General features: G+C 52.3%; 1 protein-coding gene across 3 annotated transcripts; it reads left to right on the top strand.

Moving 5' to 3' along the window:
* Positions 1-2,719: 2,719 nt before the first annotated feature.
* Ccdc88b (coiled-coil and HOOK domain protein 88B) lies at positions 2,720-24,434 on the top strand. Of its 3 annotated transcripts, XM_034513469.2 has the most exons (27): positions 2,720-4,095; positions 4,366-4,520; positions 4,662-4,773; positions 4,852-4,921; positions 5,001-5,059; positions 5,147-5,230; positions 5,872-6,015; positions 6,146-6,294; positions 6,401-6,482; positions 6,617-6,775; positions 7,275-7,421; positions 7,610-7,718; positions 7,873-8,006; positions 8,110-9,267; positions 14,265-14,392; positions 14,463-14,580; positions 15,011-15,106; positions 15,184-15,324; positions 15,773-16,029; positions 16,327-16,470; positions 16,634-16,820; positions 16,923-17,068; positions 17,282-17,380; positions 17,572-17,738; positions 18,248-18,457; positions 18,603-18,671; positions 19,935-24,432. In XM_034513469.2, exons 1-27 carry the CDS (start codon positions 4,036-4,038, stop codon positions 19,988-19,990), a joined length of 4,440 nt encoding a protein of 1,479 aa, XP_034369360.1. In that variant the 5' UTR covers positions 2,720-4,035; the 3' UTR covers positions 19,991-24,432. The 3 variants fall into 3 exon arrangements, 2 of the variants coding, with proteins under 2 accessions (XP_034369360.1, XP_076772316.1); XR_013105067.1 differs by lacking the exon at positions 17,572-17,738; XM_076916201.1 differs by having other exon boundaries at positions 18,603-24,434.
* Positions 24,435-24,593: the final 159 nt, after the last annotated feature.

Below are 24,593 nucleotides of genomic sequence, written 5' to 3'. Positions count from 1 at the left end.
CAGAGTGTTGGCTGATAGACGCTTGAATTTCTCTCTGTACATTTACTTTTATCCTAAGACAGGGTTTTTTTTTTGTAGCCCTGGCTGTCCTGAACTGGCTCTGAAGTGCAGGCTGGCCTCAGACTCAGAGGTCCACCTGAGTGCTGTGGTTAGAGACACTTGGCTGGCCTGGAACACACCTCTGATCCCACTCAGGGTGGTCTCTGACTCATCCTTCTCAAATTCTGGGATTACAGGTGTGAGCCAATATGATAGAGTCCCACTATGTAATCCAGATCAGCTACAAATTTGTAATCCTTCTGCCTCAGCTTTCCAAGTTCTGGGTACAGTAGCCACAAAAGTCCTGCTTTTCAAATAATTTTTTTTTTTTTACTATTATTGTCTCAGGGGTTTATTGCTGTAATAAAACACCACTACCAAGAAAGCCAACTTGGGGAAGAAAGGATTTATTTCATCTTACAATTTGTAGTTCATCATTCAGGGAAGTCGGGCAGGAACTCAAGGCAGGGACTTGAAGGCAGGAGCTGAAGCAGAGGCCATGAAGAAACACTACTGACTGGCTTATAGGTTCAGCCTGCTTTCTTAGGCCACAGAAGTCCAGGGGTGGCAGTGACCACATGGGTCTGGGCCTCCCACATCAATCTTCAGTCAAGAAAATGTATCGGAGGCTTACCCATAGGCCCATCTGGTGGGGACGTTTTCTCAACTGGGGTTCTCTTTTTCAAAACGACTCTAGTTGGTGTCAAATGGACATAAAAGCAGCCAGCATAATCATGCATATGTATATGAAAATGTTTAAAGGAAGACTCAAGCCAAGGGAGGGACCCTGACTGCCTCCCTGCAGGGCTCCCACTCTATCTAATAGCACCCTGGGAATTGCAGGATGTCTGTGCCAAGGGATAGGGTGCCCCGCTGCCCAGCCTGCCTCCCCTGACTCAGCACTCTGTAGACAAATGGAGGTGCAGCCAGGCTTGTCTAGGTGGAGGAAGTAAAAGCAATCAGGATATGGTCTCTGCCTTAGGGCTCAGGAAGGGTGTGACACAGAATTGAGCAAGACAGGGGCTCCTCCTGCCACGGTGAGGTGAAGGTGAGCCCCAGCTACTATATCAGGCCAACTCTGGAGAACCTGTGAGGCCCTGGACTGAAATTGTTGGAGGAGGCAAGTGGGCAGAAGACCCAGGAGGCCTGGAGCTGACACCCCCTGGACAGTGTTACTAGGAAGGCCCAGGGCAGGCGCAGCTGCATCATTTGACAAGTGACTGTGCTGAGCCCCACCGTGACTGCTCAGCACTTCTTGACCTGATTTCCTTCTTTCCAGACGGTTCAGGGTTGAGCCTCTTCCTTATGGTCTTGCATGCTTTCCCTGCTACTGCTCATCCCCAGCTCGCCTTAATTAGATGTCCCTTGCTCCTTATCCTCTGGCCTTGTTGCCCTCTCCTACTAACTTTATAGCTGTGTGACCTTAGGCAGGTTTCTTAACATCTCTATGCCCTAGGTTTTTTTTTTTCTCTGTAAGATGAGAAACATTCCATGGGTTTTATTTTAGAGAAGAGTCCAGCTCAAATGGGTTAATGAGACTATAGCACTTATTAACCATGCCTAGGTCATGTGAAGACTGGGTTTGGTTCAATTTCTATTATTTGTGTTTACTTTATTTTTTGGTTACAGACAATGAGGTTTATCCGAGGTGAGATTATTAATTTTTGGTTACATTCGTGTGTGTGGTCCCATATGCTACTATGATTGTGTGTATACCAGAGGACAGCTTGCAGGAGTTGTTTCTCCCCTTCTACTGTGTGGGTCCTGGCAAGTGAACTCAAATTGTCAGGCTCTGAGGCCTTAGATGTGGCTGAGGCAGGCCTTGAAATTTTGATCCTCCTGCTTCAGCCTCCTGAGTGCTGGGATTACAGACATGTGCCTACACAGCTCCACTGCTGTTTTTATTACCTCATATTATATCAACTTTAAAGATGTCATTAAGTATAATACAAAATGCCACTAAAGAAAAGTTAACCATGTCTGAGGTGCTTCATAGCTAGGACTTTTGTTTTACATTTTCCAGAAGATCCGTTTCCTGAAGAGATTCAGGTACACATCATATATAACTCACACACACGCACACACACATTCACACACACACACACACACACACACACACTCACACACACATGCACCCATACATACACACACTCAAATACAAACTCCACACACACACACACACATGCACACACACACACACACATACACTCACACACACATGCACCCACACATACACACACTCAAATACAAACACCACACACACACATTCACACACACACATTCACACACACACACACACACACACACACACACACACACACACACAGAATGGTAGGATCAAAAGGAATTGCTGAGCTCCATGGCAGAATTCCCACACAGAGGCGACTCCTGAGATTGCTTCTGTTGTGAGTCCTTGTGTCTCTTTCTGGTGGCTTCCTACTCTGGGACATCCAGAGCTCCACAGAGCTGCTCTTCTTCAAACAGTTTCCATCACCAGCTTGGGGACTTGAAAACCAGGGTTGGGTCCCTCCAGTGTTCCCACAATTTGGGTTGTGGGTTCAGAGTGCTCCCTGAAAGACCTCAGAGTCCTCCTCTAAGCTCCTCACACTTTTCTCCAGGAATTGCTGCTGGAGCTTTGGAATCTGCTTCTGCCTGCAATGACAGCTGCATCAGGGCTGAAGCCAGCTGAAAGACAACAGTACCTTGTCACCTGACTTCAGAAATGTTGATCATGACAAACAAGAAGAGATAAACCTGAGTAGTTCCTGATCTATGCTTCTAGCTGCCTCAGAGCAGTCATGCATTGATTCCTTGAATATCCTTTCTCAGAAGGCTACATCCTGCCTCCTCTGGGAAGTCTTCCATGACTGTCCTGTGAAAGCACTTAGTAGGACTACAATGTCATTCTTCATGTGACTGTCTCTCTCTCTCTCTCTCTCTCTCTCTCTCTCTCTCTCTCTCTCTCTCTCCCTCCCTCCTCCCTCCTCTCTCTCTCTCCTCTAAGACAGGGTCTCTCTAAATAGGCCTGGATATCCTAGAACTCACTATGTAGACCAGGTTGGCTTTGAACTCAGAGATCCACCTACCTCTTCCTCCTGAGTGCTGGGATTAAGGATGTATGCCACCACGCTGGACGGCATCATCATTATTTTGGGAGATGTTTTCACTAAATTGCTTAGCTGCCCTAGCATTCACTATAGGTAATCCAGGATGGTCTTGAACTCCTGATTCTCCTGCCTCTACCTTTCAAGGGCTGGAATTACAGGCATATATCTCTACTCTGGGTTTATAAGGTACTAGGGATTGAGCCCAGAGCCTTGTTTATGTTAAGCAGGCCCTCTATGGACTGAGCCACATTGTCGGGTATTGTGTGTTTCCCTTTAAGGAGTTTACAGATGGGAAACTGAGTCTGGCAACTGAGGTTACTGGCCCACAGCTATTTTTCAGTGTAGTATATACAAAGTACAGCGGGGTCAGCATCCACTCCCTCCTGGGGTTCAGAGGAGCTGGCTGGGACATGCAGGCTTCAGTGTTCACCGGATTGGCATGAGGCTGAAGAAGGAGATATCAACAAATGAAGAACAAACTCAAGGCCATCCTGGACTACCTATAGTGAATGCTAGCTCAGCCTATTGACTCCTTGGCAGGGCCAGAGCTCTTTTAGTGACGACAGAGTGCCAGGCTGAGGTCACTCTCTCTTGCCCACAGAGAGAAAAGGTCTCCCATTACTCCCATGGAGTCAGAAACTCTGTAGGCTTCCCTTCAACTAACTTACAGCATTGTAGTTAGTCTTATCTGAGACCCAGAGAAGATGTGTGTGTGTGTGTGTGTGTGTGTTGCTGAGACACGATTTGCAGCCCTGCAGAACCCCGGAAGAAGGAAGCTGTACAGGGTCTGTGGCTGGGCCTCTGGGATCCCCCAGCCAGGGACTTCCTCTTCCTCTCAGAGCAGGTGTAGCTGCCACAGCGTGACAGGGACTACACCCTGACCCCCAACATGGAGGGGGCCAAGGGACCCAGGCTCAGAGACTTCCTGAGTGGGAGTCTGGCCACCTGGGTGAGGGTCAGGTGGGAGAGCTGGGAGAGGAAGAGAGTGTCAGGGCAGACTGAGGTCTGCGGGAGGGGTGGCTGAGTGTATAGCTTCCAGCAGGCTGAGGAGGGGGAGGGGAGACAGTGTGGGTTCTGGGGGAGGAGGCATTCAGGGGCACTGGTGAAGTGGGGGGTTGATCCTGGAGTGTACTGGGACAGATCAGGGACTCAGGATGGATTTACTAGTTGGGGTGGGGGAGTTTCTACCTGTTTAGCTGACTTCTATTTGTTTCCACAGGCTCTGGGACTGGCTGGGCTGGTGGGAGAGTCAGAAGAATCATCGGGGGCAGAGGAGGAGGAGGAGGAAGAAGTGGAGGAGGGGCCTCCTTGTACAGAGAAGAGATTCCTGCTGCTGAGCGATGGAGCCTTACTCCTTCGGGTGCTGGGCATCATGTAAGTGACATGAGGAAGTTGAGTTTGGGGGAGGGGAGCTGTGAATAATGGGAGGAGCCTGAGGGTGGAGGGCAAGGCTTGTCTGGGGTGGGGGAAGGTCCTCAAGCCAACCCCTCATCCATATTCCCTGGGTGAACATAGTGCTCCCAGTTCCCGAGGAGGACTTCGGATGGTCAGGGGCCGTGATGGTCCTGCAGCCTGTCGGATGTGGAACCTCCATCATCTGTGGGGGCGACTAAGGGATTTCTACCAGGTAAGGTATTGAGAAGGCCTGACAGGAGGCCCAGCAGCCCCTTGTGAAGGTGCCGGTCTTAGTGCTGGTCTCTTCTAGGAGGAACTGAAGCTGCTGGTCCTGTCACCACCTCCAGACCTCCAGACAATGGGGTTTGACCCCTTCTCAGGTGCTGTTTCCTACCTGCCCTTTGGCCTCTGTCTCTGCCCCATGTCCCTCTTTAACTCTTTGTGGCTTGTGTCCAGCAGAAGAGGCAGTGGACGAGCTGGAAGGCATCCTTCGGCTGCTGCTGGGGGCCTCAGTGCAGGTGAAGAGGGGACTGGGGAAGAGAATGGAGTTCTGACACGAGGAGGGAGCCTCTGTGTGTCAGCTTTAGGCCTTCTGTCTACCACAGTGCGAACATCGGGAGCTCTTCATCCGTCACATCCGGGGCCTCAGCCTTGACGTCCAGAGCGAGCTGGCTGTTGCAATCCAGGAGGTACTGATGGCATCGATACAGTCTAGGGCCTTGTTTGGGTTCATTTTCTCTGCCAGATGAAGAATTAACTGGCAGAAAAAACTGAAGTGCAGCAGGTGGCAGCAGAGAGAGCTCATGCCCAGCAGACAGAAGCAGCAGTTAAGAAAGGCATTTATTGAGGGTGAGCAAGCATGCACATGCAGCAGACACAGAGAAAAAGACTCAGCTTTGCAGAAGCAGGACTTGGGAAGCCAAAAATTCCAGTATCTTCTGGAGGCCTGAGGTTTTAAAAGACTCTGAGGAGTCTTTCTCCCCCTATTTTGGTTGGTCAGTTTGAAGACCCATAGTTGATTGGTCTGAAACTGTTGTGTGACAGGACCTGATCAGGCCTTGGACTTGTTGAGTCACTAAGTCAGCAGGGGATCATTAGTGGGGGGCAAAAGCTGCCAGGCTTTTGTCTTAAGTCAGCAGGTTGAGGAGGAAGCTGGCCATCTTGGAAATTTGCCACCTCTTCCATGTCATGGCCCCTCTTCCCAGTCTGTCTGCCTATCAGGATGTCTAACTCCTGATCTCTAGGTACTGGGGTGGGTGGCACAGGGGACTATTGCCACTACTGAGTCCACCTTCACCTCCTTCTGATGCGTTGTTCTCTGTGCTCTCAGGTGACCCAGCCTGGTGCTGGTGTGGTACTGGCTCTGGCTGGACCCGAACCCGGAGAGCTGGTGGCTGAGGAGCTGGAGATGCAGTTACGGAGTGTGATGGGAGTGATGTCCAGGCTGGTTCGAGAACGCGATCTGGGGGCACAGGTAGGGAACAGGCGGGGGCGATGGGCTTGGGGGCCATCAGTTGTCATAACCCAGAACGATTTTGTGGGGATTGGAAACCCGATGTGCAGAGATTTGGGAAGGTGCTTCTTGACCTTTGACTTCCTGATAGCGGTTGGCTGAACGACTGCTAGAGCGGGAGCCAGCCCACTTGCGGTCGCCAGAGGCTCCTGCTAATGCTTCTGCGGAGGGTTCCTCTCACCATCTGGCTCTGCAACTGACCAATGCCAAGGCCCAATTGAGACGCCTGCGGCAGGAGGTGTGAGTGTCTGAAGGCTGGGGAAGGGGCCAGTGGGATCTGGATGGGTCCCCAGGCCCCAGGTGTGGGTGCAGCTGGCAGACACTCTCCATCACCCCATCCCTCCAGGGAAGAGAAGGCTGAGCAGCTGTTGGACTCCCAGGCCGAGGTGCAGGGCTTGGAGGCTGAAATTCGGAGGCTCCGCCAGGAGGTGCGGTCCAACGTCCCCCCAACCCCCCCCCCCCCGACATTGTCCTCTCCTCATCGTGGTCCTATTGCTTCTTGCGATCCCTCACCCCTCTGTCCCGCGGCTGGCTAATCCTAGTTCCATACCATATGGCCCAGACCCAGGCGCTGTCCGGACAAGCCAAGCGCGCAGAGCTCTACCGAGAGGAGGCAGAGGTACTGAGGGAGCGGGCCGGCCGCCTTCCACGCCTGCAGGAAGAGCTGCGGCGCTGTCGCGAGAGGCTTCACGCTGCAGAGGTCTTCAAGGGTCAGCTGGAGGTGAGGTGGGGGCGGGGCCGGAGGCGGAGTATTTTGGTGGGCGTGGTCTGGAGGCGGGGCTTGCAGGAGGGATCTGGCCAAGAGAAGAGTAGGTCTGGCCTTCCTGGCTTGGGAGACCATGATAGTAGGGTGAAGTAGGTGAGGATACAGCAGGTGGAGTCTAGGACAAGCTCTTTAGGATGGGCGGATGGAAGGGAGAAGAGAAGGAGACTGTGGAAGGGCAGGTCTTGAAGAGATGGATGGGGCCACTGGTAGAATAGGGAAATCAGCAGTGAGATCCCACTAAGTAGTGGGTACCAACGAGTGTGGTCTAGAGGGATATGGCCTTGGAAGGCTTCTCCTTGGGAGAAGACCTTTTGGAGAGAACTGCAGTTGGAGGGAAGAGGTAGGGAAAGCGGCAGAGTCTGAAGCTGTCCCAGGAGAAGGAATCTGGAACCGCCAGGCTCTGGCGAACATAAAGGTTGCATCTCACCAAGGATCTTCCTGGCTTTTCCATCAGGAGGAGCGAGTGCTTTCCGAGGCCCTGGAGGCCTCGAAGGTCCTGCTGGAGGAACAGCTGGAGGTTGCCCGAGAGCGCTCAGCCAGGCTGCACGAGACCCAGAGGGAGAACCTTCTGCTGCGAACGCGGCTGGGCGAGGCCCATGCGGTGAGCTAGGTTGACCTGTCCATCAGTTGTCCCTCATTGACCAGACCTCGTTGATCATTGTCCCTGGTCCCCCATGACTCCAATGACGCCCAAGGTTTCTCTAAGTGATTCCTGTAGCATGTTGGGACATTCAGACTTGCACATTTGGGCCAGATGAACAAGGTACTGACCTATTTTCCACATCCCAGGACCTGGACTCTCTGCGGCATCAGTTGGAGCAGCTGGTGGAAGAGAATGTAGAGCTGGAGCTGAGACTTCAGAGGAGCCTGGAGCAGCCCCCAGGATCCCCTGGGGAGGGTGAGTCGGGCCTAGGGTAAGGGCAAGGATCTGGGGGTGAAGGCAGACTCTCTGAGTGGGGAGGACTTGTTTTCGAGCCCTTACTAGGTCTTTGAGAGGTGTTGGGTGGGAGTCAGGAAGGGTGGACAGAGTTTTGACTTGGTCATGTCTCCAGCTTCCCTACCTGGAGCACCCTCACTGCAAGATGAGGTGAGGGAAGCAGAGGCTGGGCGGCTAAGGACAGTGGAACGGGAGAATCGGGAGCTTCGAGGCCAACTACAGATGCTTCAGGCACAGCTTGGCAGCCAGGTAGGTCCCTCCAGGATCCTTATCCTCACTGCTTCCCACCCACATCCCTTCTAATACGCCCCCCCCCCCCCCCCAGCTCATTGTATCTCTCATATGTTTTTAGCACCCTCTGCTGGACGAGCAGAGCAAGGACTCCATACTGCCTGTGCCTAATGGGGCTCCAGCAACTTCCCAGGCCCTCGATCACAACCTCCAAAGCCCGGCTTGCCAGATAGGAGGTGAAGGCTGCGAATCTTTGGACCTGCCTTCCCCAGCATCACACTCTGACATGGCAGGGTCATCGGAGTGTCCCCAGGCACCTGATTCACACCGAGAGTTGGAGAGTTCTTTCCAGATGATCTCTCAGGATCCCCAGACCTCGGACCAAACTCCCCAAGAATCAGACCCCACTGTGGAGACACATCAGTCCCTGGAGAAGTCCTGTCATAGAGTCTCTCTCCAGAGCCCCATTGTCTGGGACACACCACAGGGTCCAGAGATCAGAATTGAAGTGCAGGAGTTGCTAGGAGAGACTGGAGGCAGGGAGGCTCTCCAAGGGGAGTTGGTACCCAAGGCCCAGGCCCTGAAACAGGAGAGCCCCGAATGCAGGCCCATATCTGCTGAGTTCGTTCTCCTGGAGCCGCTGAAGGATCAAAAGACCCTGGATCAGGAACTGGAACTGTTCAAGCAACAGACAGAGACAGGAGGGAGTGAACAGAAGCCCAAGGGGTTGCTCGGTAGACTGGTCCCTCAGAAACCACAGCAGACATCAGAAGGGGCACCTGATCCCTGGTCCAGGGAGGAGCCAATCCCAGGAGAGACTCTGGCCAGTGCTATCCCAGAGGAGCAGGCCCTCAGAGATGAGGTAGTACAACTAAAGAGAGACGTTGTAGGCCTTGAGGCGAAACTGCAAGCCCAAGCCCAAAGACTGGAGGCCCGAAGTGCAGAAGCTATCTGCCTCTCTGAGGAGCTGGCCCAAGCTCGCAGAACAGAGGCGGAGGCCCATCAGGAGGCAGAGGCCCTGGCCCGGGAGCAGGCCCGTCTTCGTGAAGCAGTGGACACAGCTAGCTTGGAGCTGGAGGCTGCATCTCGTGAGAGGGAGGCCCTGGCAGAGGCACTAGCAGCAGCAGGCCGGGAGCGAAGGCAGTGGGAACGCGAGGGGCCCAGGCTGCGGGCTCAAGTTGAGACTGCAGAGCAGCAGGTGCAGGTTCTGGAGAGCCAGGTCCGCCGTCATCTGGAGGAAGCTGAGCGGGAGCATCTGGAGAAGCAAGCTCTTAGGGAGGTATGTAGAGCAGTGGGTGGGAAATGAGGCCCTGGGACAGTTGCTGGGTTGTGTGGTGTGGGTTCCTTTACTGCACTGAGATGGGACAGAAGACAGAAAATCCAGACCACTCCTGCTGATAGCCAGTCCTTGATTGGGGTCACACTGCCAATTCTGTGGTCTATCCTGTACTCCCGTTGTGGCAGCCTTTATCCCTTTGCCCTGGCCCCTTCTTCCTGTGTAAAACAGATACTGTGCCTTACAGCACTCATAATCTGTTGGCAGACAAGGATAATTGTGGAAATTGCCTGACTCATTCCTGGCCAAAGCCTACTGTAAGTGACCAAACAATAGTTCTCCAGGTGATGAGCACTAAGGAAGCCCCATGTATTTAATGCAGACCCAGCCCAGAGACTGTGCCTGCCACTACCAAACCCTTCTGGGTTGCTCCGGGGCCCAAGCTGCCCAACCCCAGCACTCCCCTAAAGTGCCTGCCAAACCCTGGGCCTGGCCCTGCCCAGTCAGTCCCTCTGCAAGCCGTGTCCTCTCCCTGACTCCCAAGTGCCTTTGCACCCCAGGGCCCCTAAGTGCCTGCCCCTCTCCAGAGTATTAACGCTCCAAGAGTACTATTAATGCTGCCATATCTCAGTTTGAACCTGCCGGGGCCCCAGCTGCTCCAGCCTGCCAGCAGCTTCCAGCCAGTCCCCACAGCCCCAGCAGCTCAACTCTTCCCTTTCTGATACTATATCCCCTACCCAGCTACCTATGGAGCTTGAGGGTTATAAACCCAAACAGGTCATGCTCCAATAAACGTGATTCTACAAAAAAAAAAAAAAAATAGTTCTCCAGGCCTGGGATGGAGTCTGTTCTTGCCTGGCATGCATAGAGCCCCAGCTCCATACCCAATTTCATATGAACTAGATATAAGGTTTTCTTCCCAGCACTCAGGATGTGGAGGCAAGAGGATTAGATGTTCAAGGCCATTGTTTAGTTTGCTTTTCTATTGGAACTCAGAACAGGAACCTGAAGACAGGAACTCAGAACAGGAACCTGAAGACAGGAACTCAGAGCAGGAACCTGGAGACAGGAACTCAGAGCAGGAACCTGGAGACAGGAACTCAGAGCAGGAACCTGGAGACAGGAACTCAGAGCAGGAACCTGGAGACTGGAACTCAGAGCAGGAACCTGGAGACTGGAACTCAGAGCAGGAACCTGGAGACTGGAACTCAGAACAGGAACCTGGAGACTGGAACTCAGAGCAGGAACCCGGAGACAGGAACTCAGAGCAGGAACCCGGAGACAGGAACTCAGAGCAGGAACCTGGAGACTGGAACTCAGAGCAGAAACCTGGAGACAGGAACTCAGAGCAGGAACCTGGAGACAGGAACTAAAGGAAGCAGAGGCCATGGAAGGGCTCTGCTTACTCTTAGTGGCTCCTCTCCATAGCTTACTCTCCTTGCTTTTTTTTCTTCAACTCAGGATAACCTGTCCAGGAATGGTACCACTCACAGTGGGCTGGGTTATCCTGAATTAATCATTAACCAACAAAATGCCCCCACAGACTTGCCTATAGACAGTTTTATGGAGGCAACTTCCCCAGTTTCCTGTTCCTAGATGACTGCTTCTGTCAAGTTGACAGCACAGAGATCCTTGACTGTGTAATGAATTGGAGGCTATCCTGGGCTATGTGAAACTCTGCCTAGAGAGGAAACAAGAACGAAACATTCAGTAAATATGAAGTGTGATGGCCATGGTGGTGCATACCTTTAATTCCAGCTCTTGGGAGGCAGAAGCAGGCTGATCTCTGTGAGTTTGAGGACAGCCTGGGCTACAAAGTGAGTTCTAGAAACCCTGTCTCGAAAAGAAATAATAATAATAATAATAATAATAATAATAATAATAATAATAACAATAATAGTGGTAGTAGTAGTAGAAGATGAAGGGCTAGCAGTGTACCCAGGAAGTGCCTGCCTGTCTGGGTATGAGAGGCCTCTGAGGAAAATAACTAGGATTCTACTTGATGCTGAAAGATTAAGACCTTTGATGAGAGGGGTGACAAGGACTCTCAGGCATGGAGATGATGGGGACCCAGAAGAAGTCATGGCAGTGGCCATGTTGCTACTCTGTGTTCTTGCATTGGGAGCCTCAGGTGTGGGCAAACCCCTGTGTGTTGGAGTTTGATGAGGGTCACCTTGATGGAAGGGGAACCTGTACCTATCAGGGCAGTGGCAGTGGTGACTATGACAGGTGGGGCTGGCAGGGACATAGGGTCAGTGATGGAGGGAGAGGATGTCTAGAAATGTTTATTTATTCATTCACATGCTTTGCTAGGCCAGCCAAGGCTCTGTACCACACTTGGGTACAGTGGTGACCAGGTAGGGGGTAGCCCATAGGCACAGGTATGGAGATGACTGGACAGTGCAGGGAGCCATGGTCCAGGCTGGACACATCAGAGAAGGCGGAGAGCAGCAGATCCAGGTTGTGAGTTGGAGAAATCAGGAGAGGTGAGGTGATCCTGAGGAGGAAGGTTTCTATTGGCAGGCTTCCTTCTATGCTGAGGGAGAGGTTGGGTGTTTTTTTTTTTTTGTTTTTTTTTTTGTTTTTGTTTTTGTTTTTTTGTTTTGTTTTGTTTTGTTTTTTTTTTTTTGAGTGAATGGTATCACTGGAGACTGGAGATGACCAAATGGTCAGTCCACATAGGGAGACAAAGCCAGGGACAATGACAATGGTTAGAGCAGAGCTGTGGGTACCAAGACTGGGAGCTGGGTGCTCCAGTATGAGCAGTCTCCAGTTCCATCTCAGGGCACAGACTGGAAGAACGTGAGGTAGGCTCTTCCCGATGGTGAGGACGGAGAACAGGCGTAGAGGTTGGTAGACACTGGTTATACACAGGGTAGGTATGGGGGAAGAGATGTAGGGAATTCGAGACCAATGGGCCAATGATGAGAGAGGTCTCTCTGGGGTCCATACTGTGGTGTGGGATCTAGAGACCTGCCAGGAAAGAACTATGTGCTGTCTCAGACCCTCCTGACTGCCAGCTGCGTGGCTTGGAGCAAGTTACTTCTGAGTGTCGGTTTCCTTGTCTGTAAACTGGAAAAAAACTGTGCCTGCCCCTCCTGTGGTGGTGCACGCCTGCAATCCTGCCCTTGGTAGGCTGAGGCAGGAGGATTGAGAGTTAGAGGCCATCCTGAGCTATACAGGCTCAAGAGAGGACTGGATGTGCACACTCCTCTAATCCCAGAACTTGGGGGCAGAGACAGGTAGTTCTCTGTGAGTCTGAGCTTAGCCTGGTTTATATATAGCGAGACCCTGTCTCAGAAATTATAAATAAGTAAATAACCAAAGAGGGGGAAAAGAATGTAAGAAGCGAGAGAGAGAGAGAGAGAGAGAGAGAGAGAGAGAGAGAGAGAGAGAGAGAGAGAGTGTAAAACCTGTTTCTATCTGATAGAATCTCAAAACAATGTGTGGAGGGGGCTTAGGGTGTGCCTGGCTCTCCACTACACTTTTGCTTTGTTTTTTGGGGAGAGGGGCTAGTGGTAGGCCGGCAGTGAAGGTAAGGGTGGGCCTAGAAGAACTCTGAGGACTTAGAGGGTAGGAGAAGCTGGGGGTAGAGAGAATTGGGACAATTTCTTGACTGTAACATTTCCGGGCACTACCTGGATGTGGCATTGAAGGAGTCGCCTAGCAGAGCAGAGAAGTGATCCCGAGGCTTTTAAGTGGGCACAGAGGCCTCCCAGGGGCACTTGGTAGGGCTATGGCCTGCACAGGGAGTGGGTAGGGCCGTAGGTCTCCACTTGCAACTGCACTATGGTTCTCATATCTCTAGCAGCATTAAGTGGCCAGCTGAGCAGCAGAGCCTTATGGGAATTGTAGTTCTTTTCCTCCTCTTCCTCTTTCTCCTCTTCCTCTTCTTTCTCCTCTTCCTCCTCCTGCTCTTCTTTCTCTTCCTCCTCCTCTTCCTCCTCCTCCTCTTCTTTTTGTTTTTTGTTTTTGTTTTTTTGAGACAAGAGTTTTACTGTGTAGCCCTGCCTATCTGGGAACTTGTTCTGTAGACCAGGCTGGTCTGGAACCTGTCTCTGTTTCCCAAGTGTTGAGATTAAAATTATTGTGCCTCCACTGCCAGCTCAGTTTTAGTTTTTTAACCAGAGACTGTGCCCACATCTGTTAGGAACTGCAGCGCCCACGGCAAGCTGTGGAGGGTTGTTGCTTAGGATGATGGCTCAACAGCCTTAGTTTTTGGAGGCGGGATGTGGCTGGTGATTGAGCAGTGTCATCTTTGTGTAGCTTTATCTTTCCACGGTCCCCAGAAGTCAGAATGGTTTGGCCTCCCTCCCCTTGCCTGCAGCTCACAGGTCAGACTTGGCCGTCCACCCCTACCCTGGAATGGTGTAGCCCAACTGCCAGATGCCATAGTCTCTGACCAACCTCTGCAGCTCCGCACTGTGGTTAGCCCTGGGATCCCCCAGTTCCTGATCTGATAGCTCTTGGTAGCCACCCCTTTGTGGTGCTCTGCAGACCTACCTCCACTGAGCCCCTGTACATGGCAGGAAAAGCAACTGGCAGGGCTCGTCACCATCATGGGTACATTCGAAACCAGGAGCTCAAAGAGGTGAAGCCATTTGCTTAGTGTGCGTCTTGACTCCTCACTTAAGGGTTGCTTTCACCCCCTACCAGGTTTAGGCCCCCCACTCCCTTCGTATCAGTCTGACAAAGCCGCTGGCACTCCGTCTCCAGGTCTTTTAGAGAAGGTCTCATATTGAGCTTAGACTTCCTGTTGTAGCCCAGGCTGGCCTTAACTTTGTAGCCATCTTCCAATCTTAGCCTCTTGAGTGCTGGTTTTACAGATGTGAACCATATATGCCAGATGGAAACACAGAGACATTTGCCAGGGTAACAGAACAAGGCAGAGAGCAAGATACCCCTTCTTGGGCCTGTCTCTAGCTTTCCTCTATTTCTGGGGAAGAGGAGTGATCCCCATCTTCAACCCCACCTGCTGAGCCTGCTCTGCCTGCCTATAGGAGCTAGAGAAGGCTGTGGTACGGGGCCAGGAATTGGGGGACCGACTGGAGCATCTGCAGCAAGAGCTGGAACAGGCAGCCGTAGAGCGCCAGAAGTTCCTTCAAGAACAGGAGAGCCAGCACCAGAGGTGGGCACAGTGGCTGGGGGCAGGGAGGGACAGGGAAGTAAGGGCAGGGTGTTAAGGTTTCTCCTGGTAGGTACCAGCATCTGGAGCAGCGTCTGGAAGCTGAACTGCAGGCTGCATCCACCAGTAAGGAGGAGGCATTGATGGAGCTCAAGGCCAGAGCCCTGCAGCTGGAGGAGGAGCTGTTTCAGGTAAAGCTGTCCTGGGGACTGAGGTGCTGGCCCCTCACCCCAGCCTGGGAATAGGCAACTAGGGCTGTCAGGGTTCAGGTCTCACCTCTGGATTGATGGATAGCTGCTCACTTCCTACCCCGGTGGGGCTGCTTCCTCTATTCCTTAAGTGGATAGCTTCCTATGGAGGAAGCTGAGGTACAGCTGAAGAACAGGCAAGAGGTGAAAAGCAGTAAAGGCATCATGGTGGCCATGCAAGAGGCCCCAGTCAGGAATGGGACACATGGGGAGGGGACAGGGAAGGGAGTGAGGACTGATGGCTAATATGGAGGAGAAGCCTGAGAGTCACCCTTTCCTTGGGGTGACTGCTCTCTACCTTTTGGGTTGGGCTCCAACATTTCCCCGTGTGTGAGGCACTTGCGATCTGTGTCCCTGAACCTCGTCCCTGCAGCTGCGCCAGTACCCTGTGAATCTGGCAGTTGAGGCACGAGCTGAGCCTCGGACTGTGGAGACCCAGAATGGACGGCTTATCGAGGTGGAGCGAAATGTGAGTGACAGGACGTGGGATGTCCAAGGGATGTCAGGACTAGCCGCTTAGCCACTGGCCATCTCCTTTTCTGGCAGAATGCCACACTGGTGGCTGAGAAGGCGGCTCTGCAGGGGCAGCTGCAGCACCTGGAGGGGCAGCTGGGGAACCTGCAGGGACGGGCACAGGAGCTCCTGCTACAGAGTCAGCGGGCACAGGAGCACAGCAGTCGCCTGCAGGTGGGTGGCAGCCTGGGGCTCTTGTCCCCTGCCCATTAGTGTCATTTTATGCCCTTTCCCCTGTTGGAGCCAACGGCCTCATCTGCTTCCACAGTGCTTTCTCTCTGACCTCGGCCATCACAGGCTGTACCTTCTCCCTATCCTTGCCTTCAGAATCCACATCTGCACCCACTCCCGTTCCCCATCATCCTAGCCTCTCATCATATTAGCCATTAGTCCTCGCTCCCTTCCCTGTCCCCTCCCCATGTGTCCCATTCCTGACTGGGGCCTCTTGCATGGCCACCATGATGCCTCTACTGCTTTTCACCTCTTGCCTGTTCTTCAGCTGTACCTCGGCTTCCTCCATAGCAGTTCCTGTCCTCCGCCCTTATGATCTCAGGCAATGCCCTGCATTCCTTGTGTGCTGGGTGCCCCAATGTGGTGGTCCTCCCCACCTGTCTCACCCTAGGCTGAAAAGTCAGTGATGGAGATGCAGGGTCAGGAGCTGCATAGGAAGCTGGGGGTGCTGGAAGAGGAGGTGCGGGCAGCAAAACAGGCCCAGGAGGAGACTCGTGGGCAGCAGCAGGCTCTGCTTCGGGACCATGAGGCCTTGGTGCAGCTGCAACGAAGGCAAGAGACGGAGCTGGAGGGACTGTTGCTACGGCACCGAGATCTCAAGGCCAATATGCGAGCATTGGAGCTGGCCCACCGTGAGCTTCAGGGCCGGTGAGTCTCCCCAACTTCTCTCTCTGGCATGCTTACTTGCCTGTCTTCCTCAGCAGGTCTGACCCAAGTGGGTATTCCATACTCTGAGTATCTATCCTGCTGCTCCTTTCTTGGGGGCCGGGGTCCTCAGCTTTGAGGCTATGAATGGTGGCACCTTGCATGGTCTTCTGCTTTGGGACTTTGCTAGGGTGTGGTGCTTATGCTTAGGAGATGTCAGACTTTGAGACCCCCCACAATGCAGTGCCTACTCGTCAAGCCTGCAGCCCCTGCAGTCCTTTGGGACCCTTGTTCATACAGGCATGAGCAGTTGCAGGCCCAGCGGGCCAGTGTAGAAGCACAAGAGGTGGCCCTACTGGCAGAGCGCGAGCGCCTGATGCAGGACGGGCATCGACAGCGCGGCCTGGAGGAGGAGCTGCGGAGACTTCAGAATGAGCACGAGAGGTACTAGCCCTGGTGCTGCCCTGCCCTCCAACCCCAGGTCAGCATTCCCATATACGAAGTGGGTTGGGGTGGGTTAGTTACTGCCCCTGCATGTCCTGCTTCTCCTCCTCTCTGGGTGTGGCCTTTCTGGCTCTTGGGAGAGCAGTTGTCTTTGCCTCCAAAGAGCTCAGATGCTACTGGCTGAGGTATCTCGGGAGCGAGGGGAGCTCCAAGGTGAACGTGGGGAGCTGCGGAGCCGTCTGGCGAGGCTGGAGCTGGAGCGAGCACAACTTGAGATCCAGAGCCAGCAGCTGCGTGAGTCCAACCAGCAGTTGGACCTGAGCGCCTGTCGGCTGACCACACAGTGTGAGGTGTGGCACAGTGTTGGGGGCGGTCCGAGGCAGCCAAGGTAGGCAAGCCAAGCTAGACAGTCTCGAGCCGGGTATTCATCCGGCCCTTGCTGCCGCCCGCAGCTTCTGACCCAGCTTCGCAGCGCGCAGGAAGAGGAGAACAGGCAGTTGTTAGCTGAGGTACAGGCCCTGAGCCGGGAGAACAGAGAGCTATTGGAGCGCAGCCTGGAGAGTCGTGACCATCTGCACCGAGAGCAGCGAGAGTACCTGTGAGCATGCTCAGGGATAGGTCCCTCAAGGAGCCCCACTTCCCCCCACCTCCCACTCACCCCCACTCCTCTGTTCCCCCACCTCTACCACACCCCCAGGTCCAAGAGAAAAGTCCCATAGAGTAGTCTTATATGCAATGTGGTGGCCCCAAGTTACACCTACCAGGGCTTTGCCAGGATTTCTGTGAACTCATTCTCTCTTCTTCCTACCAGGGACCAGCTTAATGCCTTGCGCCGTGAGAAGCAGAAGCTGGTGGAGAAAATCATGGACCAGTATCGTGTGCTGGAACCTGGGCCCCTACCCCGTACCAAGTGAGGCCCCACCTTCCGGAACTGGGATCCTGCTAACCTTTGCCCTGTCCTACCCTCTGACCCCTAGCTCCCCAAAAGCCAGGCTGGGGTGCAGGTCTTAATAAGGGTTCGCCTGACCCTTTTCATTCCCTGATACGATTCTCCTCTCCCTCCCTTCTTCCTTATCCCTTCTTATGCCCTCTTGCCCCCAGGAAGGGCAGCTGGCTGGCAGACAAGGTGAAGAGGCTGATTCGGCCCCGGCGGGAGGGGGCCCTCCATGGGGGGCCACGCCTGGGGGCCGATGGGGCTGGCAGCACGGAAAGCTTGGGGGGCCCCCTGGAGACGGAGCTCCCTGAGGGCAGGGAGGCAGATGGGACAGGTGGGTCTAAGGGTCTGGTGATCAGGATGTCCCTATTCCATGTCTCCCACCTTTGGCATCTGCTGTACTGTCTGGCTTGCACATGCGCCTCCCTGCCACCTGCCTCCTCCTGTGTTGATGCTGTTGGCTGCTCTCTGCTCCAGGACTACAGAATCCTCTGCCTGGGCTCCTCCGTTCTGCCTGTATTGCCACCTCCCCATTTCTACACAACCCATAGTCACGCCTAAGACATCAGAAAAGCAGGGCGCATTAGGGAAAAAGATTATTTATCCTTGATGGTGGTACAGAAGGAAACTAAGGACCAGAGACTATGGGGTGCCTTGCCCAAGGCTCCACAGTGAGCTTGTGTGAGCCAGCAGCAGGTTGGCAAGGCTCATCGGCCAGGTCTCTTCCCTCCTATGCTCTGCTCTTCTGTCTAACCTGTGTAACCTCACCCACTGACTCTCTGCTTGCCTGGTCCCTTCCTGTACTTCGGTGACCCTCCTCCCCCATGCATGTGCCTCTCACAGGGTCCTCGTCACCAGCACCCATGCGCCGTGCCCAGAGCTCTCTCTGCTTGGGAGATGAGACCCTGGCAGGTGGGCAGCGGCGGCGGAGACTCAGCTCTCGGTTCCCCGAGGGGCGAAGCTCTGCATCATTTAGCCCAGGGGACACCCCAAGGCAGAGGTTCAGACAGCGAAGGCCAGGCCCCCTGGGGGCTCCCAGTGCCCACAGCAAAGGTGAGACAGAGTCCCTGAATATAACTCCCATTATCCACTGAACTCAGCATTTCGGAGAGATGTATTCCTCTTAGTCTCTGTGTTCCTGTATGCCTTGCCCACCACTGCCTGGCACATGGCCCAGTGGCTACCTTTTGATCCCTAGGATCTGGTGTGGAATGGGATGGCTCCATTAAGACCCTCTCAGAACATGAAGCAGATGACACTCAAGAGGGTGAGTGGGGGTGTGTGCCCCATCTGGGATCTCCAGCAAGTCTCTTTTACCAGTTCTCTCTTCTGATGAGGAAGGATTCTTTACCAAACACCAGCTGGTATGCTCCTGGGGATGTGGCAGAGAGCATTCTGGTGTATGGAGGCAGACAGCAAACACTGCCTGAAAATAATCACTGTCTACAACAGCCAGGGCGTGAGTGGTACACGTCCGTCATCCCAGCACCTGGGAGGCTGAGATAGGATTACAAATTCAAGACCAGCTTAGATTCCATGGCAAGACCCTGTCTTAAGGGGGGAAAGGGAAATACAATGCAAGCTATGTGTGTATTCTTTTCCTCTTTAGTAATCCTGTCAGAAACAGAGATAGGTACAATGATTTTAGTGACATGACTCATTTAACTCTGCCTAAACGATTACTGTTTCAATGTGTTGGCAGTGCAAAAAATTACAAATGAGATTTTTAAAAAAAATTTATTCTATTTTTTGAGGCAGAGTCTCACTGTGCAGTCTGGTTGACTTAGAACTTACTATGTAGACCAGGCCAGCCTCAAATTAACAAAGATCTGCCTGTCTCTGCCTCACGAATGCTGGGACTAAAGGCACGATCCACATTCTGAGTCCTGGGATTGGAGCTATGCCTGATCCCCTTCCTCTTCCCCTTCCCCTCCCCTTCCCCTCCCCTTCCCATTCCCCTTCCCCTACCCCTCTTTCTTTCTTTCTTTCTTTCTTTCTTTCTTTCTTTCTTTCTTTCTTTCTTTCTTTCTGAGACAGGATCTTGTTATATAGGCTATGATGGCCTAGCTCATGTTATAGCCCAGGCGGAGCTATTTGTGGCAATTCTCCTGCCTCAACTTTCTTAGTTCTGGGATAATAGTTGTGTGTGCCACCACACCCATTATTTTTTTTTTTTTCATACTAAGTTTTTAAAGTCTAGCAAGCATTTCACACACAAGCATATAGCAGTTTGGGCTAGCAGAGGCTCGCCCAGCTTGATGAGAGGCTATAATGCTGGGGAAGAAGTGTGTGTGTGTGTGTGTGTGTGTGTGTGTGTGTGTGTCAGAGGCCACACTGGGATTTGAGTGAGGGCACTGTTTGGGGACAGGTTTTAGAGAGGCGCTGAAATTTAGGGACAGCTTGGGGGCAGGCTAGAACAGGGAGGTGGGGGGAGAGCAAGTACATAGAAGATTCTGGGTCCCATGGGCTGCCTTGACTGCTGGCCATCTTCCTTGGAGGAAGAAAGCCTGATCCCAGTCTTTCTTTCCAGCCCTCCAGGAGCAGAAACCAGAGAAACAATTCCTTACCCCTTCCCTCAGCCAGTGATACTGTGGGGACAGAAGGCTTAGGCCTGCAGCCTTCTCCCCATTATAGGGTCAGTGAGGCTCCCAGGCAGCCCAAGAGCCGGGTGACCCGGGGACCTCAAGAAGACTCCTTGGACAAAAAGGCCTGGGCTCTCAGGTCCCCCACAGCCCATACTGGGTCTCTGAGAAGGAGCTGGGACAAGGCTGTAGACAGGGGATATGACTGGTCTGAACGGGTAGCTCCTGGCCAGGGCTCTTGCTCTGAAGCGCAGCCATCACTGAGGAGGCGATCTCTGGGAGATTCCCCAGCTGAAGACGGCTGGCAAGAGTGGGCAAGAGGGCCCTCTGCCAGGTCTAAATGGGGAGCTAAGGCCCATTCCCTGGGGACAGGCCTGGGCTGATATCTGAGCATTGTCTGGGACACAAGGGAGAGAAGAATAAATCTGTAATCCCTTGAATCTGGGTTCTGTGTCTGCTGGCTGCTTGTGGGAGACTGGAGGTGCTGGGACTTCCATCAGTGTAGGCTTCTGTAGCCAGGGAACCATGCCCGGACCAGGTAGCAAAAGGAATTATAGTGTGGCCATTTGGTCTTGTGAAAACCTGGATGTGCTGGCCAGGTAAGCTGCCAATGGGGGCAGGGCCTGGGTAGGCATTTAGCAGTGGACTGGGATCTGGGATGTGAGACATAGTGAACTTAGTTGGCCTGACCCTATTTCTCAGGGCACATCTTTTCTCTCTCCATGTCTCCCAACCTCCTCATCTTCCTCCACCCCTACCCCTTTGGGGTTGAACCCTGCCTCAGGGAGCTCACAGTCTGGATGCTATCAGAGGTGCTATGTCACATCTCTGAGCTGGGTCCCCAGGATGATGACGGAGAAGGGGAACTGATATAGCTTCAGTTGTAGATTTGACACCCAGAAAGAGGAAACTTAACTGAGAAATTGCTGCCATCTGATTGGCATATGGGCTTGTCTGTGGATGCTGCCATCTGATTGGCATATGGGCTTGTCTGTGGATGCTGCCATCTGATTGGCATATGGGCTTGTCTGTGGATGCTGCCATCTGATTGGCATATGGGCTTGTCTGTGGATGCATTCTTTTGATTACTAATTGATGTGGGGGGGGGGTGGGACTCAGTCCACTGTGATGTCACATCCCTAGGCAGGTGATCCTGTGCTGTAGAAAAAAGCTAGCAGAGAGGCTGGAGAGACGGCTCAATAGTTAAGAGCACCTACTGGGCAGCTCACAGCTGTCTGTAACCCCAGCTCTAGGGACTGCCTCTGGTTTCCATGAGCACCAACTAAAAATAATAAAAATCTAAAAAAAAAAAAAAAAAAAAACCCCAAAACAAAAATAAACAAACAAACATAAACACTTAGCTGAGCAAGCCAAGGGAAGCAAGCCAGCAGGCAGCGTTCCTGCACGGTCTCTGCTTCAGTCCCTGTTGTGACAAATTCTGTAAATTTGGCTTTTCTGAAAAACACACATATATTATGGGAATGTTTTTTAGTTTTAACCCCAGGTGAAGGATATGGGGCAGATAGTTCCTGAGACTGTGTGATGTTTGGAATTCTGGGGACTTTTCAGAGGGTATATAAATTCTAGGGCCCTTGAGAAGCTGTGTGGGTTGTTGGTTGGTTGTTTTACACAGTTAAGTATTGTGCACAAAGAAGAAACCACAAGAAGAAATTAGAGATCCTGATGGTGAAGATCAAACTTGCCCCAAGGAACTCGATAACCCTAGTCAGCAGGAAGTGGTCTAACAATAATGTCGTCCCCTTTCTGACCCTAACTTTATTCAGGGGTCTCTTTCCTTCCCTTTCTATCCCTTTTTTTTCTTAACTTGTGTTAGGGGGTTGTGTTAAGGGTGGGAGAAGAGGGTGGAGAAGGATGGAAGAAAGAAGAACCTACACAATAACAAACGACAGCTACAAGTTTCTACCTCCATGCTGCTGCCTGGGCTGGGCTTGCAGGAGGATTGTCACCTGTAAGCCAGAGATGTGGCTGCCTGGGCTGGGCTTGCAGGAGGACTGTCACCTGTAAGCCAGATAAAACTTGTCTTCCCCAAGTTACTTTTTGCCAGAACGTTTTTGTTTTTGAAATCACAGCCACAGAGAAGCAATATAATACAGACAGTGGTACCTGGAATGTGGGTCTTGCCATGATGACCTGACCATGTGGCTTTTAGGCCACTGAGTGCTCAGAGCTCAAGGAACTGTTGTGGAAACTTAGATCACAGTGAGAGCGGTGCAGACAGCGGTGGCCTGGCTTGTGAGGTTCCAGAGTTTGTCAGGATTGCTCATGGGATATATTTGAATTAAGAATCAGTAGAAGCAGTCTGGGCTGTGGTGGTGCACACCTTTGATCCCAGCACTCAGGAGGCAGAGACAGGTGGATCTCTTGAGTTTGAGGCCAGCCTGGTCTAAGGAACAACTTCCAGGATAGCCAGGACTACACAGAGAAACCCCGTCTCAAGAAACCAGGAGGAGAAACAAAAATCAGTGAAATCTTTGATTTACTGGGACAATGGATGTTTGTCAGCTAGGGCTGAAATATCAGCTGCTACTAATAAGAAACCAGCATTGCTGATGCAAAGTCTTCTGGAAAGTGTTTCTCAGGGTCACCACACAGAAGCTGTAGCCTAGTGGGGGCCACATCTTAAGCTGTCAACAGAACTTGGCCAACAATGTGTTAGAGGCTACCAAATGGTACTGGTTTCAAAGGCATGAAGGGGTCAGAGAGAAGAGCTGAGGCTAGGTACCATGTGGCAGGGTCAGAGTCCCTGAAGGGAGGCCAGGAGGTCTCTGATGAAGATGTAGTCTCAGTTGCAGTGGAGACCTCAGGATATGGGAGATGCCAGGACTGTGAGACAAATTCCCAGGACAGCAGCAGTTGTGGAAAGGAGCTGACTCAAGCCTTCCAGACAAGCTATTTCTTTCTGTGGATGGCGAGCTGCTTCAGTGACTTGAGGCCAGAAGAGCATTCGTAAGTCCCACATACTGGGTACTGACTGCTATCACTACTCAATGTTGAGTTTTGCTTGATCTGACTGTGTCTGTGTCCTGGTTCTTCTCTTTTGAAAGTATGTCAAGGACTGGAGAGATGGCTCAGTGGTTAAGAGCACTGACTGCTCTTCCAGAGGTCCTGAGTTCAATTCCTGGCAACCACATGGTGGCTCACAACCATCTGTAATGGGATCTGATGCTCTCTTCTGTGTGTCTAAAGACAGTGACAGTGTACTCATATACACAAAATAAATACATCTTTTTGTTTTGTTTTTTGAGACAGGGTTTCTCTGTGTAGCCCTGGCTGTCCTGGAACTCACTCTGTAGACCAGGCTGGCCTCAAACTCAAAAATCTGCCTGCCTCTGCCTCCCAAGTGCTGGGATTAAAGGCATGTGCTACCTTTGTAAATATTTTGATATTAACATGAGATTTTAAGGACAAATAAGAAAGGAAAGGTTATGCTTTAACAGAGACAAGTTGACAAGAAGTGAAATGTCATAGTTCTTTGGTCAAACTAGGCACCTAGGAAGAGGGGACCTCAGCTGAGAGATTGCTTCCATCAAATTGGATGGGGCATATCTGTGGAGGCATTTTCTTGACTGCTAATTGGTTATAGGAAGGCCTAAGTCACTGTGAGTGGTACACCCCAGGTAGACAGACTTGGGCTATGTAATAAGCTGAGAGTTAAGGATGCAAGTCAGTAAGCAGTGCCCCATAAGCAGTATTCCTCCATGGTCTCTGCTTCAGTTCTGATCTCCAGGTTCCAGCTTTGAGTTCCTGCCTTGACTTCTCTCAGTTATGAACTGTAACCTGGAAACCAAATACCTGCCCCTCCCCCATGCCCCTTCCCCAAACTGCTTTCAGTCAGAATGTTTTATCACAGCAACAAAGAAGCAAACTAATACAGGGACAATTAGGCTGGGTGGCAGGATGTGAGTCAGGGCACCCGAGGCTGCCCAAGGGAGGGTGGGGCTCCCTGGGAAAGGTGGAGTGGGGTCCTTGAGCAATCAGCCCTGCAGGCTCTCTCTTTAATTCTTTTTGAAATTACATTTATTTTACATTATGCCATATGTTTGCAATGTATGTAGGTTGCAGGCATTTAGATCTAAGCTTTTGGAAGTCGGTTCTTTCTTTCTACCATGTGGGAGGGAACCAGGTATCCAACTCAGGTGGTCTCCTTTGGGGCAAAAGCAACTTTACCCATGTAAAGTGGCTTCCTATTTCTGAAGTGTACTCTCAAGATGCCCACTGCTGGCCCAGCGTCAAGAGCCTAGGGCTCCTATGTCCAGGAAATATAAAGATCTCTGCTGTTTTTGCTAAGCCTCACGAGTCTAACGAGTGGTCCAGAAGAAGAAGGTGGGCTGTGATGTGTGTCAACTGGCTAAGAGGAGCAGAAGAGGCAAGGATGCCACGTGGGAGGGAGGGCTTCATAAACCTGGGTGGGCAGCTCTCCTCAAATCCTGGGACACAGACCTCTCTCTAGTGTCCTCCATATCCTGCTGGACAGACACTTGGCTAGAAAGCTTACTCCAGCTGCAGCCACAGGTCATCCAAAGGCCCTGCACGGCTCTTACTGGTCCCGGGGCCGGGAGACCCTGCTACCCTCTCAGGCTTCCCAC

This window comes from Arvicanthis niloticus, chromosome 1 (assembly GCF_011762505.2).
Source record: "Arvicanthis niloticus isolate mArvNil1 chromosome 1, mArvNil1.pat.X, whole genome shotgun sequence".
In the NCBI taxonomy this organism is placed as follows: Eukaryota; Metazoa; Chordata; class Mammalia; order Rodentia; family Muridae; genus Arvicanthis; species Arvicanthis niloticus.
The sequence above is the reverse complement of the archived record's forward strand: the minus strand, read 5'-3'. Positions and strand labels throughout refer to the sequence as shown.

Bases quoted from the DNA above. Each gene is read 5' to 3' on its own strand.
- Ccdc88b (XM_076916201.1), top strand. From the start codon at position 4,036: ATGGAGGGGGCCAAGGGACCCAGGCTCAGAGACTTCCTGAGTGGGAGT. The intron at 14,581-15,010 runs GTAAAGCTGTCC...TCGTCCCTGCAG, and splicing joins TGGAGGAGGAGCTGTTTCAG to CTGCGCCAGTACCCTGTGAA. The intron at 16,821-16,922 runs GTGTGGCACAGT...TGCCGCCCGCAG, and splicing joins GGCTGACCACACAGTGTGAG to CTTCTGACCCAGCTTCGCAG.